Source organism: Maylandia zebra, linkage group LG22, assembly GCF_041146795.1.
Source record: "Maylandia zebra isolate NMK-2024a linkage group LG22, Mzebra_GT3a, whole genome shotgun sequence".
Taxonomy (NCBI): domain Eukaryota; kingdom Metazoa; phylum Chordata; class Actinopteri; order Cichliformes; family Cichlidae; genus Maylandia; species Maylandia zebra.
The window spans coordinates 35,748,929-35,767,179 of NC_135187.1; the positions used below are offsets into that span (position 1 = coordinate 35,748,929).

Genomic DNA, 18,251 nt, shown 5'->3' on the forward strand with positions numbered 1-18,251 from the left:
AATTATATAGCAACATGTGGCTTTTGGTTGTATAGGAAGACGGGGTAATCATTACTGTAATGATACTAACCAAAGTCTGATGAAGTGCATGTGTGCTTGAAATGCACCTGCTCTGTGCTGCACTCTGTTAAGCATGTCTTTGTATTTCTGTTATTTTTTAAAGATACTACCCTATTAATTTCTCCCCACATTCTCCACATTTCATGCCACAAACTTTTTTCCTAAAAGACTGCTATTGAAAAAACAATAATCTGCAAGGAGACAGTTTCAGGTCACAATTCTAGTTTTACTACTAACAAGCTTGACAGTTTTTCTGTGGTTACAGAAAAGCAGATGAGTTTGTATGTGATCTGGAACTGAGCCACTTTTCTCGGGCATGTGTGTTTGAGAATGCTGGTGTATGTTGACAGGACACGCCCACTTTGTGTGTATTAAGAGGGGAGAAAAGCAGAAGCTGAAACATTGCTGCTACACTATCAGTCAGTCAGCAGCCAGGAACAGGCCGGCAGTGTGTTTCTGCTCTCAACGATCCACCCTTTTCACCTCTTCAGTCAGATTCTCTGCAACAGCTTGACATGATGCTCGAGCATGAGGAGTTCACCAAAGCAGGCAAGAAAGCTGGCTTGCAGATTTGGAGGATTGAGAATATGGAGTTGGTCCCTGTGCCTGACAACTTACATGGGAGCTTCTACACAGGGGATGCTTATGTGATTCTCTACACTGTCAAAAAGAAAGAGAGCTCTTTTTACCATCTGCACTACTGGCTGGGTAAGTGACTAAAGCTCTGGACCTAATTCATTGTGTCAGTTTATTGTTCCACTCAGAATAAGGGAAATGAGTTATAATTGGATGTAATAACCTATCATTGGAAGAAGTCCTATTTCAGAGGGGTCCTCCAGGGTAACAGATAAATCTCAAATTAAATTCCAAGGAACCACTCAAGAGCTTCCTTAGAAGTTCTAAGGAAAGAAAAAAAAAGTCCACAAATGTACAAAGTTACCAACGCCAGGATGTGACACTATCTTTATAACACCTGTGAAGTTGATTCTGCTCTATTCCCTGAGAAATCACAAAATCATACAAAATCATACAATATTGCTTTATATACAGGTCAGACATACGTTTTAACATCGTTTTTGCTCTGACCAGCTGATTTTGTTTAGATTTTTTTTTCACAACATAAACAATCATTTTTGTTACTTTTCATTTTTCATCTTTAATTTTAATAACTTTTATGTTTTCTTATCATGTGCAACAGGTTAAAGAACCCTTCTTAATTTCTATTCAAACAAATGTCTTATGTAGTTGGTGATCTAACTGCGTTGCTGTATTAGGAAGCTGTGTAGATAGCAAAAGCATTTACAGAGAAAATAATTTTCCTCACAGCTTTCTGAATGATCCACATTCAGCTATAACACAAACTTCACTCTAAACTGTTCCAGAAAATAGTAATGTCAAAGTAGCTTACTGTATATTTTACAGTTTTGTACTGTCTTTCTAGAATATCATTAAATTTACATAAGTAGACTGATTTTACATGTCAAAGGTAAAATAACATAACATCACTGTAAATATTTACTTGTTTTTTAAATATATTTTTTTGTACATATGCATATTTAGTTTGTAAAAATACATTCAGAAATATATCATAATTTCACAAATATTTGTCTGTTATGTGAGAGAATGATCTTTTAATTCAAATGTAATACTATGGAAAAATATATAAAATGATCGAAAATTAATGAGAATTAATGATAATTTTGCTGAAAATTTCATGTCATCTAGGTCTGATTCAATAATTCAGAGGTAACAAGTGAAAATATAATTAATAGGAATAAAAACTAAAAAAAAAAAGCATATAAAACATTGCACGCTGTGCTAATTATATATTTTAAAAAATAAATGTAGAGGTAGGAATTGCAATTAATATGAATCTCAAAGTATTCACAACATTCCTGAACAGAAATAGGCCTCTGCACCTGGGGTGAGGGTGTGGCCATGAAAACAATGTGACATGCCATTGGATGTTGGGACACATAATAACATGACACTAAGCATCGGCCAATGAATGCGAACTAACAACCACAAGGTTGCGTGTATGGCAGCACTATAGGAACAAATCCTAATATAAAAGTATTTTACTGCATTTTAGTTTTGTTCTGTTCTTCTAGAATATCATTAAAGTTACATAAATAGACTGATTTCACATTTCAAATGTAAATTAAAGTTAAATCACTGCAATGTAATAAAACATAATTTTCATGGTTATTAAATGTATCTGTCTGTACATATGCATATTTAGATACAGATTCACAAATGTATCATCATTTCACAAATATCTGTCCGTTATTTGAAAGATTGAACTGTTGAATTCAAATGTAATGCTATGGAAAAGTATATAACATGATTCCTATAAGCTTGTGTTACATCACATAAGTATTATTATCACTGCTGTTCAAGGCGATCGTGGCTCAAGAGTTGGCAGCTCGCCTTGTGATCAGAAGGTTGCCGGTTCGAGCCCTGGCTCGGACACTCTCCGTCGTTGTGTCCGTGGTCAAGACTCTTCACCTATCGCCTACTAGTGACGGCCAGAGGGGCCGATGGTGCGATATGGCAGCCTCGCCTCTGTCAGTCTGTCCCAGGGCATGCAATCCATTATTATTTAAATTAACTGTATATTTCTGTACATTTACGTATTATGATTCATATTGCCACATTCATTGACCTTGTTTATAGGTAATTTCATTGTGGCTGCAGCTCAGGTGGTAGAGCGGGTCATCTACTGATCGGAAGGTTGGTGGTTCGATCCCTGGCTTCCCCAGTCTGCAAATATCCCAAATATCCTTGGGCAAGATACTAACCCCAAATTGCTCTCCGATGCATCCATCGGAGTATGAAAGTGTGTGTGAATGTTACTTAGAAAGCACTTAGAAAAATGTGCTTGTGCAAATGCGTGTGAATGGGTGAATGTACAAGTTGTGTAGAGCGCTTTGAGTGCTCAGAAAGAGTAGAAAAGCGCTATATAAGAACCAGTCCATTTACCATTGTTTGATCACGTTAAAATGTTCCTAATTTAATGTCTAAAAGCACTTGGAAAAGGCAGAATCCCATGTAAAATTAGCGCAACAAACTGTATTGTCATTACTGGAAATAACTGTATTTTTATGAGGAAGTTATTTTCTGTTATTTTACGGTAGTATTTTGGCGCCCGAGCTGCCAGAATATAACCGTTGTTTTAAGATGTTTTTTTTAACAGTGTATCTAAATGCTTAAACTTTATAAAAATATTGTAGTGTCCTATCAGAATACCTGCCAACAATGCTGTCTTTGTCAGGTTTGTCGTATAGACCATCCCCTGCGCTGCTCCTCCTCCTCCTGCAGTTTACTTCACTGTTGGGACTAATTCATGAAAAGTGCTACGTATTAAATATACACATGGAGTACTACACAGTATATATAGTATCTGTCATCATAAATTGGTAACCCACTCACATATGATGCTGGTCTGATGCCTTCTGGACCAAGTAGAAGCTTATTGTTAGTTTTTGTTGTTACTTCACTGCTTCATTTTCAAGGACGCTTTATTGGCTACGTGACTCAATAGTTCAGTGAGTGAAATGTTGTAAAATCACAATGAGAAGGTGCTGCAAAGTCACCAACTCCATCAAGCTTGATTTGCATAGTTAAAAAAATATTGCAACAGTAAAATATGAAGTTTGTTGTTAATTTGCTGTGGATAAATGACTAAGGTACCAGTTTGCTTTCTTCAGCAACATGTCACCACTACTTCACACCTCAGGAAAGTTTAGCCAGAAAATCAGTCCTCGCTTGTTCCATACAATCACTACACATCATGCTAACAATAAGTGTGTGTATGAAGCTTGATATACTTTAATGCTGTGTGCCATAAAGTTTCCAAAACCTGAATAAGCCTTTCTCGAGCTGACGGCTCCATCATAGCCACACCTCATTATTCACGCCTGGCGTTACCTGATCCCCCTGATAATCACACAATGATCATATCCAAACTAATCATTTACTGACAACAGCTGATTATCTTTTTAACATTGAGCTGTGGCGTTGCTCTTACTGCTTTTATTTATTTGCAGCAGAGAAGAAGAAAAGCCTAAAACACTCTTGGTTTTGGCTTGTCATTCTGCACCACATAGGTTATCAGTAGCAGCATGTCATAGATATAAGAAATCTGTAATGGTGTAACAAACAGTACATGAGTTCACACTTCAACACTTAGCGCTCTAGTTTAAGTTTTGGTGCCGCATCTCTTCATGCCTCCTTTTTGCACACTTCACTTGCAACAACTTTGCAAACAGTAGGCATCGCACAAAAGTATGTTGAGCCACACCAACCTACAGTTTTTGATTGGAACCATTTTGACAACAATTCAAAATGTGAAAGTAAACACCAAATGTGTACTGAGTAACTCTACTCTACTCTACTCTCAACATTCTGTCTGGTGCTTGTCCATTAAGAACGATGGATATACACCTACAAAACTATATAGTATGGACATATTTTCTTTTTTCTATGCTGATATGTAGATGAGCTGTGTGTATGTTTGGCAGCATGTAAACATGACTGGACTTGCTTGAGTATATTTGTAATCCTTAGGGTGTTTATAAAAGTGAGGGATATTTGTGTGCTTTGATTTTCTGATTGAATAAAACATAAAAATCAAGTGAAATACATTAATTGTACTTAGGGGTTCACTTCACCCAATTTTCACTGTTTCCTAAAAAGTTACATTCAAACAAAGCAAGTTGTTATATCTAGATGGCACTAAATGCTGCTCGGGTTTTCTAAGCTTCTTTTTTGTGACTTTAAGAAAACAAACAAGCTGAACAAACATTCACACACACATTGGCACTGTGATGGGTGCGTCAGAGAGCAGCTTGGGTTAATATGATGCCCAAGGATAGTTAGTGTGACAAGACTGGAGCAGCCAGTCATCAGTAGATAACCTGCTCTGCCTCTTTAGTTACAGTCACCCCTTTTTTCTGTTATGTAACAGACTGCTATTTTTCAATAAATTGTTCTTGTACAATTATCACAACGCTAGTAGTAGTTTTACCACTATTATGGTAAGACTTCTGTTTACGCTCTACAAGTAATTCTTCCTCTAATGGTTCCATGTTATTTTCTAGCACTGGGCTGACAGCATTATTCTTTTGACTTAGACACAAAGAAATCTCCAGTAGCTTTACTCTTTGACAAAGTTTGTATTGGTAGTGTGCAGCTTTAACCAGCAACTTGTCATGCTTGTCTTATTCTGACAGTTCACTCTTTGTTGACATTTCCTTCTCATGTTGATTCAGCTGCTGTCTCAGCTTTGTCTGGGATGTTTCTTTTCTATCCGGGCAAAAGTCTGGAGAGAATGTCAGCATTATTCATAACTTCACCAAGTTCATAATGTCAACATGAAGTCTCCCTAACCCACCAGGGGCAGATAGCAGTGTTAGTTTGGGGGCTTGTCCATTGAGACAAGGACCCGAGTTGCAGGGTGAGAGTCCATTTATTTATAATATCAACAACAATAAATCACACTCTTGTGATACTTCGACTTTTTAGTCACTGTATCTCTAGCTCAGTTTATTCACTCCAACACTGCTCTTTTCCTCCTATCCCAGTTTACCACTAAAACAGAGAGCGTGTGATTAAATAATCAGTCCCAGCTGCCCTGCGAGTCTCCAGGGCACTGCCTGCTGAACCCACTGCACCACCACTCCTCTGCATCGGAGCCTCAGACCACACCACGGTCACATACCTCTACCATTTGAACGAGGCCAGGGAGCCACTCGGCCATGTCTACTCCCCTCTCTGTGAGCAGGAGAGGAAATCAGCCACCACCGTGTCCCCGGCCTATAGACCACCTCGAACTTAAATGGCTGGAGGGCGAGATGCCACTGGGTGATCTAGGCACTGGCATCTTTCAGTGGAACCATTATGCATGGTCTGAACAGACAGGCACAGGCCTCTCTCAGACAGTTTCTGCCTGATGTACACAACAGAGCCATCAACCCCCCTTACCTGCAAGGACAAAACAGTGATGTGTTCAAAACGTCTTTATGCAGAATAAAAGGAAAGGAAAATTAGGTGTGTGGAGCAGGGGTTCCCCACAGAGAGCCTCTTTTACTGAGTCAGACACACTGAGTGTGTTCGACCTGTGTTCAGTTGTCACAGCTCACTAGGTATAATCTGTTCCTAACCATCACAAATGGAAATGTCAGTGATAAGTCATCATGTGACCATCAATTGTTATCACAAAGGCTGATCTTAGAGTGTCGTCTCCTGTGAAGCTGCTCTAGCAATTGCATCTGGCACTTGGTCTGGGCCACCACCACTTAGTCCCCGTGCATCACGGTGAGCTCCACCAGCATCTGTGCCAGCAGCTGGTCTGGCAGGACCCGAAGCACACACAGGCAGAGTTGCAGGATGAGTGTCCAGTTAAGTACAATGTCAAAAACCCCAGATCACACTCTTGTGAATTTCAGGATGGCCCTGGTTGCACCGCATTGGCAGGCATTTAGGTTCACAAGTTTTAACAAACAATAATGTGTTTTTCAGGTAACTGTCAAGAGTTTTATGTAGGAACGGTTTCAACTGTTTTCATTTTACCATAATGGTGATGCGTATCAGGCCCTTCAGGTAGCCATGATTCAGTAACAAGGTGGAGACCTATGCTGACAGAACAGTGGAGGCGACTGTGAATTTCAGAATGAAACCAGGCCACCATGAGTCTGCTCGACTGACCTGTGGTCACTGTGAAGTCTTTCCACTTCCTGGGAACCATCATCTTCCCAGGATCTGCAGTGGGAAGCTCATCAAAACAGCACATTAAAGGACATTTTTCTTGTAGCAGCCGAAGAAGTTCAACCTGTCAGTGATGGTGCACTTCTGCTTCTTCATTACTGAAGCCATCCTCAATTCCTCCATAACAATTTGCTGCTGGCACTGCCAGAGACAATGGCAGAATACAGCACATCACCTGCTCTGCTCACAAGTTGATTGGCAGCAATGTGCTTTCTCTTCCAAAACCTAAATGTTTCCCTGGCCCCGGGGCAGGCAAAAGAGATCCCTGTTGACACCATCCACCCCAGAAATAAACTTTTTGAGTCACTCCATGCCTGATGGACCAGATGGAGGCAGGAGGCTCTGGTCCATCCGGAATAACACCTTATGACATTCAGCAGTTTACTTCAACATACAGTTGGATTGCTTAACTACTTTCTCACTGTCCTTATTTATTATTGACAGGAAACGAGTGCAGCCAGGATGAGAGCACTGCTGCAGCCATCTTTACTGTGCAGTTGGATGATTACTTGGGTGGAAAGCCAGTCCAGTACCGAGAACTACAGGGGGTTGAGTCAACTGCCTTCACCAGCTACTTCAAAGGAGGGCTCACTTACAAAGTATGTTCATTCATGAGCTCTGCTGCAACATGCTGATCTTTTAATTACAATTCTAGATGTCTAAAGCTCCTGAACCACAAGTGCCAACGTCATCATTGCATTCAGTTCATGGAGGAACATATGGTTATTTAAACTATCATCTTGCAGGAGGACTGTTCTCTGCTGTGCCCATAGTAGAAAAACAAATATGGTCTATATTCTCAAACAGAATTAAAAATATGATTATGTAACTTTAGTGGTTCTGACAGTCGTTGTCCATGACCTGTTAATCACGTGAGGCATCACATGAGCCATGGTGGGGATAAGGGTGTATGTCAAAGGAAGTTAAGGATGAAACCACCCTGCCCCACCCCATCATGTGGCCCATTGAAGTCACCTAAGGGCATGTGTGAGTGGGCATTGAAGCCCCTGGCTCTCAAGACTGTGTGGGTGGTGGCTGATGGTGTTGTCAGCCACTACCTCTGTATAGTGAAGGTTTTTTGACTTTGGACTTTGAAAGGGGAAAATGGCTTTTTCCTTTTTAAACCATCTGTTTTCTTAGTCCAAGATGTGGCGTCCTCAAAAGAGTGTCGTTTGTGCTTTGAGTGCATTTAAAGAACAAAGGACACTTCAACCCTCACTTACACCTTGCCTTAGGTAACCAAAGTAGTATACAACTTATACCATGCATACCATTTAGAAATTGTCACTAGCTGGCTTTTGCAATTTAAAGTTTATTGTTACTGTAGGCTCAAAAATATGACTTTACAGACCACTTGATTTTTTTTGTCCTTTATTAACTAGCCAGATATATTTTTTACGTTGACTTTATACCATAACGTTGTACTCTGCAAACCCTGCTACATTATATTTGGGAACAATGACTGGAAAGAAACAGCAAGAGAGAGTAAGAAAGAGAAGTGACAGTGCAGTGTAAACAGAGAAGGTTGACAGCATAATATGTTCTCTGTCCACAGACAGGGGGTGTGGCCTCAGGTTTCAACCATGTGGTCACCAATGATCTTACAGCACAGAGACTTCTACATGTCAAGGGTCGGCGTGTTGTCAGAGCCACCCAAGTCCCCTTCAGTTGGTCCAGCTTCAACAGTGGAGACTGCTTCATCATTGACCTTGGAGATGTAAGGACAAACTGGTATATACTATACTGCCAAAAGTATTTCATTATCACTCATTGTACCTAATGGTACTGTCACCTCATCAGAGCACTTTGTTCTAAAAATGCAGGTTGACTTGTAATTCTAGTGTATCTAAAAACAGAACGGGAGCCAGAGCCTTCAGCTTCCAGGCCCCACTTCTGTAGAACGAGCACCCAAATCTGGATTTAGGACAAAGGCACCCTCTCTACTTATAAGTATTAAAAAAGGGGTTTTTTTTGTAAAATAATAATAATAATAATAATAATAATAATAAAAGGGTCAATTTCAGAAGCTCAGGACATTGTATTATGGTACAGGATGCCACTTATGCGACTAGTGGTGTACTGACCCACAAAGTGGAAGGCCACCCAAAATCATAGAGCTGGGTCAGCCACATTCAAGCGTTACATCACAAAGAGCAGGGAAGATATGTTCTCTGGATCGATGAATCCCATTTCTCCATCTGGTAATCTCACTGGCAAGTCTGGGTTTGGCATTGCCAGGAACATGGAACTGGCTGCATTTTGCCAAATGCAGGAAGACTGATGGTGTATCCAAAGCTGATAAAACAGCTTTGGAATAAATTAGAGGGGAGACTGTGAGCCAACATCAGTATTTGACCTCACAAATGTGCTTCTGGATGAATGGTCAAAAATATAAAAACACTCTTAAAACCTGTGGAGCTATATTAAACCCTAAAGATAAAGAATGGGATGTTACTCAAGTTCATATGCGTGTGAAGGCAGATATAGTATATGTAGACACTATGTGTATCTGCAGGGAGAGTGTAAATTAAATAGGGCCCAGAGCCAAGTTTCATTGCCTTGTCTAACTGTTGTTGTGTCAGCAGAAGATCTACCAGTGGTGTGGATCCAAGTGTAACAAGTATGAGCGACTGAAGGCAACACAAGTGGCCAGGGGTATCCGTGACAACGAAAGGAATGCTCGTGCAGAAGTGATAGTCGTAGAAGAAGGAAGTGAACCATCAAAGTTAACAGATGTAAGTCCTATTTTATGGCTGTTAAGTTATTTTGCATTTGGGTTTCCTGTTCTAAACATATACACTACCAGTCTAAAGTTTGGACACACCTTGTCATTCAATGTTTTGGTTTTTTTATTATTATTTTAACTGCTTTGTACATTGTAGATACATACTGAAGACTACTTTGTTGACAGTGCTGCAAACTCTTGGCCTTCATGATGTAGTCCACCTGAAATGGTTTCCCCTCACAGGTGAGCCTGTCAGGGTTCATTTGTGGAGTTTCTTGCCTTCTTAATGGGGTTGGGACCATCAGTTCTGTTGTGCAGAAGTCGGGTTGGTGCACAGCTGACAGCTCTGTTTGACAACTGTTAGAAATCATATTATGGCGAGAACCAATCAGCTAAGTAAAGAGAAACAACAGTTCATCATTACTGTAAGGACTGAAGGTCAGTCAGTCCGGAAAAAGCAACCTCCAGGCTGTGTGAGAGCTATTTGACCAAGTGCAGTCGCAAAAACCATCAAGTGCTACAATTAAACTGTCTGACATGAGGACGCCCCAGGAAAGGAAGACCAACAGTCCCTCTGCTGCTGAGGATACATTCATCTGATGATGAGTCCACAGCTGAGATCTTTGGTTCCACCTGCCGTGTGTTTGTGCGACACAGAACGGTGAATGATGGTCTCTACATGCAAGGTTCCCACCGTGAAGCATGAGGAGGTGTGATGGTGTCGGGGGCTTTGCTGGTGACACTGTTGGGGATTTATTCAAAACTGAGGGAGAGATGGAGTGCTGCCTCCACAGTCTGGCCTCCACAGTCACCTGACCTAAACCCAGTGGGGATGGTTTGGGATGAGATGGAGGAACAACAAGAGCTCAGCATCTCTGAACTCCTTCAGGACTGTTGGAAACCATTTCAGGTGACGACCTCATGAAGAGAGAGAATGCCGAGAGTGAGCAAAGCAGCAATCAAAGCAAAGAGTGGCTACTTTAGAGAATCTAAAATATAAAACATGCTTTGAATTATTTCACACTTTTTTTATTTACCACATAATTCCATATGTGTGCATTCATAGTTAGTTTTGATGAGAATCTACAATGTAAATAGTCATGAATGTACATGTACATGTACTATAGTACATGTACATGTACTATAGTACATGTACAGTAGCGGTTATTGATACGGGCGACACGGGCAGTTGCCCGGGGCGGCATCGTGGTGGGGGACGGCATCACGGGCATCGACGTCATGCCAGTGCATAGTGGGGATGGCATAGGCACCGATTGGTTTTCTATCGCCCTCCGTTTGCGAGGTGCGTCTGCTGCTTGCGGCACAGGGAGGAGGGGGTGGGGTGGCGGGGGATTCTCTGACTGGCTGGAGCAGCATCTAATAACCAACTCGCAAAATAAAACAAAATAAAACAAAACAACAAACACGAAAACACCAGACATCATGATACAGACTTATAATTTGCATCGATGTTTTTTTGAAGTTCTATACGCGAAAAGTGAGCACGAGAGCCCTCGGTGCGCCTGCTCGCTGCTGAAGTCAAAGTAAAGTTTATTGTCATCTCCGCTACATACAGTCCAGTATATAGAGACACGAGACGACAAAGCTCCAGCTACAGCAGTGCAAGTAAACAAACAATAAATATAAGAAGAGTAAGAAAATAAATACACACTTTAGGACTCGGGGTAAAGGATCAATAACAATTTAAAATTTATAATTTACAGTTGATGATTTAAAGTCTCACACAACCCGTCGAAAGGGGAGGGGCCGGCTGCTTCCAGATAGAGCGCATTTCATTTATAATGCTGTAAATCCAAGCCCATCATGTATTCATGATTTGAATCCTGGGTTGTGTGAAATCTCAGAAATAAACCCTAGACAAAGTGAATCTGTGAACTAAGGTGTAGGTCTTTTAGGTTATGTTGTGGTGATCCTCGTGTTGGGGGATTTGTGTTCATACTGGAGTGCAAAATTAAAACCAAGATGGACAAGAAAAGTTCAAAGCCATCAGGTGCTCAGTTTAGAAAAAGGAGAAAAGAAGAGGAGGAGAAACGAGCTAAAGATACAGGTGTGTGTGTGTGTTTCTCTGGTGAAATTCAGTATGGTTCCAACAACAGTTTTATGTTAATGTATAATCCTTAATATGTTTTATGTGAGTGTGGTGTGTGTGTGTGTGTGTGGGGGGGGGGGGGGGGGCAGAGGGAGTGTTCGCCCGGGGCGCCAAACAGGCTAGGACCGCCACTGTACATGTATATGTTCTATATACACTATAGGTCCATATAGCGTATACCACTACCAGGTATTGGTATACGCTACCTGTCAAAAGTTTGGACACAACTTCTCATTTAATGGTTTTTCTTTCTTTTCATGACCATGTGAGTGCATGGACCTCATTGGGCTGTTTCCCAACAAGCTGAGCAAGGAGATCAGGGTAGCTAAGAGGAGCTAAAGAAAGCTAAAGAAAACGAACAGCTTCTCAGCCAGTGACCCAGAATCCGTTTGGAGAGGCCTGCAGCACATCACCAAATACAAGAGTCCCTCCCCTAGCCCTGGTTGCTCATGACCTTAACACCTTCTACTGCAGATTTTAAAGACAACCCCCTAAAAATCCCATCTGCTCACCCTCAACTCACACCTACACAAAAAGACTACCTGCAGTCTCAATTCCCCCCACACACCCCCGCCCTCTGACTCCCTACCTGCACTAAAGATCTGTGAGGAAGACGTGGGTCTACACTTGCAGAGACAGAAGACCAGAAAGGCTCCAGGATCTGACGACATGCCCCCCTTGAGCCTGAAAATCTGTGTGACCAACTGGCCCCCAATCTTCACCTGGATTATTAACAGATCTCTGGAACTGTGCTCCCTCCTGCTTCACACACTCCACCAAAGAAGTCCACCATCACAGGGCTAAATGACTACAGGCCCGAGGCCCTGACGGGATTATGGATGACTGTCTGGTCCCACCCTTTTCGATAGCTAATAAACATTTGCACTTCTAATTTCTTCATTTTTGTGTGAAGTACAGTTAGCCCCCTATTTTGTTGGAGAAAGACAGAGCTAGGTTTTTTTGGCGAGGGGGGGGGGGGGGGGGGGGGTGCGTCTCTACATTAGCAGTGGACTTGAAATCAAACAAGAAATATATGTTTGAACTGTAGACTAAACACCTAATGCTGACAGATATTTGTGTTTTATTCGTTTTTTGTGTGTTGCTTCAGAAAACATAAGTTGATAAATCTACATATAAATACCATAGTGCAAAACATTCACTAGTTTTTTCACATGTGCATTCAATTCATGTTTTCAACTCATTTTTATTTCTTTTATGCTTGTTTATAGTTTGCTATATTTATGCTTTGGTTGAATTGTTTATTTTTGGATTTACTGGAAGCATTAATTGTTTCACTTCTTCTTTTTTTTTTTTTTGCTTTTTTCTGGTGTTGGACAGGTTCTTGGAGACAAGCCACCGCTGTCAGAGGGAGGTGATGATGATGACACAGAGGCAGACATGTCTAACAGAAAGATGGCTAAACTATATATGGTACAGTATTATCATCAACAAACACTGAAAAAAATTGACAAAGATCTTTTTTGTCTAATAGTTAGAATGTTTCCCCAAACACTGTCATAACTCTGAATCCTGCTAGCTGTTGCTGATGATACACAGCTACACAGCAACAGCAGATACAGCAGCTGGACCTTTAGCTGCAACACTCTGTGAGGCATACTGCACACAAACTGTTTGTGTTTGTTGAGCTGATAGAAACATTATATTTGAAATTACCTCCCACTTAAAAAGTATTACTCCCTTTATGCTTGCATGTCTCTAAATCTAGCTAGATGCTGAAGTGTCGCAACCGCAACTTATGGACACCTGCAGTCGCTCTGGTGTGCAAAAAAAACCCCAAACAAAACAACAAGACGCCACTTCATCGCCTGACTTTGACACACAGTTTTGCATCTTTCACTTCTTTTTGTACAACAGTCCCTGGTGGTTAATATGCAAACACGACTGCCTTAATGAGTTACTGTTACTGTCAAATCAGTTTGATGGCCCGCAATGACATGAAATAATAACTCCCCTCAAATCCCTTAAACCAAAAATAACGTTTTGAAAATGAAAAAGTAGAAAGTAGAGATTTGCTTAAAGATGTAGGGAGTAAAAGTAAAAAGTTGTCAGAATAATAACTACTCAAGTAAAGTACAGATACCAGAAAATTCTACTTAAGTACAGTAACAGAGTATTTGTACTCCACCTCTGCATCATTCACACATTTAAACACATTCATATAAGAACTTTTTCTGTTTGTTTTCTATCTAACATTTGCACAAATTCTTAAATGAAGTCAAGAACCATCATATAACTTTTTATTATTATTATTATTATTATTACCAGGTGTCTGATGCATCAGGATCCATGACAGTGACTGTTGTGAAGGAAGAAAACCCCTTCCTGCAGAGTGACCTACTATCAGATGAATGCTTCATCCTGGATCACGGCAAAAACAAAATGATATTTGTATGGAAAGGTGCTCAAACAGTGTTAGCTAAGAGATTCTGGGACTTGCTTTGAATGGCTTGTTATAAGTGAAATAAGCTACCCAGTTTCATATCAGCATTGATTTCATCTATTTTTTTCCTGCAGGACATAATGCTAATCCCAATGAAAGAAAAGAGGCCATGAAAACAGCTGAGAACTTCATCAAGCAGATGGGCTACCCAGCAAACACACAGGTTTACTTTCAGTTTCACTTCATGGAAACTGGACATATTTTCACATTATTCTTTGAAAGTTTCCTGTAAGTAAAAGTACAGGACTATTGGAAAACTATCCTGTATTGGAAATGGAAATAGTTCCAGTGATGTTCCTCCTGATGGTCCTGCAGATTCAGGTGCTTCCAGAAGGAGGAGAGACTCCCATGTTCAAGCAGTTCTTCCTGGACTGGAAGGAGAGAGATCAGAGTGAGGGTTTTGGGAAGGTGTTCACCACTGAGAAGGTTGCCAAGATTCAGCAAGTTGAGTTTGATGCCTCAAAACTTCATGAGTCCCACCACATGGCAGCTCAGTATAACATGGTGGATGATGGGAGTGGAGAAACACAGGTGAATGAACTGTACTGTATGTCTGTGTATGTTCTCAGTCATCGAGGTCGTGGTAATCTGGACTTTTTAAAGTTTCTTGAAGAAAAGAAAGAAAGAAAGAGTGATCCTTACCTTTAAGTGCAGATGTACAGGTGACTCTTGTCCTGTCGAAGTGGTCTTAACGCTCACTCACATCTTGTGTGATTTGATCCCGATAGGGTGAGGCAAGGTCTCACAGTGGTTTCACCCGAAACCTCTGCTGATAATGACCCACACCCTTTCCAAACCTTGGCTCATGTGATGATGCACATGATCGATAGTTGGTCAACAACCCTCTTAAGGCACAACACCCACTAGGGTTTAAATACCTGAGACTCTCCACCATTTGGTTTTAGAACTGAAGAAGAAGAAGAAACTGAAAGAAGTCCTGTCTCTTTCTTTCCAAGCTCCCTAGAACTCTAAAAGTAGTGTCCATGTGAAACTATGCTGGTGCTTCACTTGTTACCTTTATCATTTTCTCTTTAGAGTTCACCGTCTTTGGGGTAACGTGGTTAATCCGACCGTTTTTGTTTTTTCCTGTTTTACCAGGAATACTGTGGAGACACAGTAACAATTTCCCACAAAAAATAAAAGAATAAAAAAAATAAATCTTCATTTCTGTGTTGTGGACCTGTAAAAAAAATTCAGTTCAATTCAGTTTTATTCATATAGCACCAAACAACAATTGCCTCAAGGCACTAAGATACATACACACTTTACTACTAAAAATATTCACTCGTCCATCTAAACCGTTGAATTCAGGCGTTCCAATAGCTTTCATGGCCACAGGTGTGTGAAATCAAGTACCTGAGCATGCATCAGAATCCTGGTTCATTTGTGCTTAAAGACTACTGATGACATTGGGGATAAGACAGTGTTCAAATGGTGAGACTTACACTACCAGTCGAAAGTTTTAGAACACCCCCATTTTTCCAGATTTTTATTGAGAATTATGCAGTTTAATGTCTCATTGCACTCTGAAATGAAAGCATAGTACCAATAAGCAATTGGAATCAAATAAATCATGGAATCAGTTTATAGACCAAGTGGACCCGTCCTTTCACCTACTCGACGGCCTACAAAGATGCTGCGTGATGAATCGAAGATTTCAAACTTTGATTCATCAGTCCATAATACCTTCTTCCAGTCTTCAGTAGCCCAGTCGCAGTGTTTCATGGCCCAGACAAGCCTCTTTGTCTTATTCTGCCATCTTAGGGATGGCTTTCTTGCTGCAACTCATCCTGTCAAACCTGCAGTTTGCTCCAGCTTCTGAGCCTTTTGATGGTGAAGGAAACTGGACTCACTGACACCTTGACTTACATTGCAGTTTCTCTGTAGGACAGACCTACATTTATAAGTGATGGTCTGTCTCTCTTCCAATGTTAATTGCCTTTTTCTCGCTATTTTTGTAGCAACACACTACTTTCTGCAGTACTGTTCGACTGATGCTCACAAGGGTATGATGCCACAGTGTGCTCCAACACTGCTTTCATGCAGACAGAGCGCGTTGGAAGTCATCCAGAGAAGTTGGAACATCTGTAGGAATTAGCAGCACCAGCTTTCAAAGCTTGATCAAACTCCTTTGCTGCAGAACAGATTTAAACTGTTGGCCCATGTTGTGTTCCCTGAAAAACCTTTTAATGTAATTCTGAAATGTACTTTTTTTCAGTTTTGGGCAACCTTACCTTTTATTTTAACCTCTGGCAGTTCACCACTTACCTTTGTACCATTTCAAACTATTCATTGGACTTGAACGACATGAATTGCAATAAATAACTGGAAAAATTGGGGTTTTCTAAAACCTTTGAGCGGTATTGTAAATAAAATTAAATTACACTGAAAATTGACAAGCAGCTGCTGGGCAGCCAACTAGTTAACACGGAGAAGAAGACAGCAGTTGTGGTAGTGGTGGCAATCATCAGAAAGAAGGAGAGAAGAAAACAGAAGCACGAGGGGCTATAGGTGTGCTTCAGACTGTGGCTCTGAAACTGCTGTTGCTCTTTGAGCCTCAGTGAACTTTAGGTGGAGACCTCCATGTACTATAAGGAGCTTTCATGTCTTGACATTGGTGGCATTGATGTCCTTGTGTGGCCAGTTTATTATTCCACCTGAGTATCTGATGCCTGGTAATCTGTATGTATTGATAGCATGGGTCTTATTCTTATCACTGAGATGGCTTCTCAGCACTTGTCTTACCTTCTAAATTGGTACACTCCAGTGAGATCTTTGAGGTCTCGCAGGAGCTTCTAGTTGTCCCTAGGTCTAGATTAAAACACAGAGGAGATCGGACTTTTGCTGTGACTGCTCTGAAACTGTGGACTAAACTGCCTTTACATATCAGATCCTCTCCAACACTGGATACTTTTAAAACTCGTCTAAAGGCCCATTTTTACTCCTTGGCTTTTAAGGCCAGTCAGGTCTGTCATTATTTTATTATTTTCTTATCCTTAATTTTACTTTCTTTTTAAATTTTATCTGATTATTCTATTGTACAGTACTTTGGTCAACAGTTGTTGTTTTTAAAAGTGCTACATAAAGTAAAATTAATTTGCTTTGATTCTGGAGCTATTTGGCTGTAGGTGACATGATTCATGTTGGCACATGATACTAGGAACACTGCTTTGAGGGAAGATGAGTTGACCTATTGCAACAGCAAATCAGTTTTTGTTGAAAATTATTATGGTGTTACTAGAGAAATAACTATTCTTATTTTTCTCATTTTATAGATCTGGAGGGTGGAGAGCAGTGGTAGGGTCCCTGTTGATCCTAAGAACTATGGTCAGTTCTACGGTGGAGACTGCTACATCATCCTGTACACTTACAGGAAGGGGCAGATAATCTACACCTGGTATGAGTTCAGAAACTGAGCTACTTTGCATCCAATACACATGCTCTGATTCTCACCACCAAATGTCCTGTCACTGCTGATGCTGGTAAAAAGTGGTGCACCCCCAGGACTAGTCGACCTTTAGGGCACACTCCACATGGTCACTGGCCCTTTTGACACCATGCTATTTCCCTGCTTTCAGAAAATATGAGGGGGGTGGAGTCTCACTGTTATCTCTGTATTTAACACTGAAGCAGCTGAAACTGAGCAGCCCCGTCCACTAACTGACCAGATCAAGACTTCGTATTATGCTCTGCTCACTGTATATGTATGCCAACACGTTCTCATCCCAAAACGTAACATATTACAAAATCGACAAATCGTCTGTATGTTACGCTTTCGGAAACAGGAGGAAAGATGAGAACCTTTTGGACTGAATCATTTATTGTGATTGGAAAACACTATCTAACACGATTAAGGTTGTGGTTTAGGTTAGGGAGCATCATCCTATTGGATTCCATCCACAATCCGGCGTGTATCACAGGGACGTGGAAGGTTACCTTTCGCATTCCTATGGAGCGCCTCGGGACGTGGCGGTATGTTACGCGTCGGGAATGAGAACAGTCTCTGTATGCTATTCTCATTACCAAGCAAGATGAAAGGACAAAGAATCCAAAATCGAATTCCAACATCATTATTAGACCAAGGGAATAAAACATCTTCAGGAAAGTGATAATGAAATCAATCAATG

General features: G+C 40.8%; 1 protein-coding gene across 1 annotated transcript in view; it reads left to right on the top strand.

The window, feature by feature from the left end:
• Positions 1–483: 483 nt before the first annotated feature.
• The window catches only part of scin (scinderin), a 57,763-nt gene continuing 39,995 nt past the window's right edge, over positions 484–18,251 (top strand). The window contains exons 1-9 of the mRNA XM_004560968.5: positions 484–768; positions 7,273–7,427; positions 8,384–8,545; positions 9,414–9,563; positions 13,002–13,094; positions 13,950–14,082; positions 14,199–14,287; positions 14,440–14,655; positions 17,400–17,521. Of these exons, the coding sequence (XP_004561025.3) occupies positions 576–768; positions 7,273–7,427; positions 8,384–8,545; positions 9,414–9,563; positions 13,002–13,094; positions 13,950–14,082; positions 14,199–14,287; positions 14,440–14,655; positions 17,400–17,521 (1,313 nt within the window). The 5' untranslated portion in view covers positions 484–575. The remainder of the gene's footprint in view (positions 769–7,272; positions 7,428–8,383; positions 8,546–9,413; positions 9,564–13,001; positions 13,095–13,949; positions 14,083–14,198; positions 14,288–14,439; positions 14,656–17,399; positions 17,522–18,251) is intronic.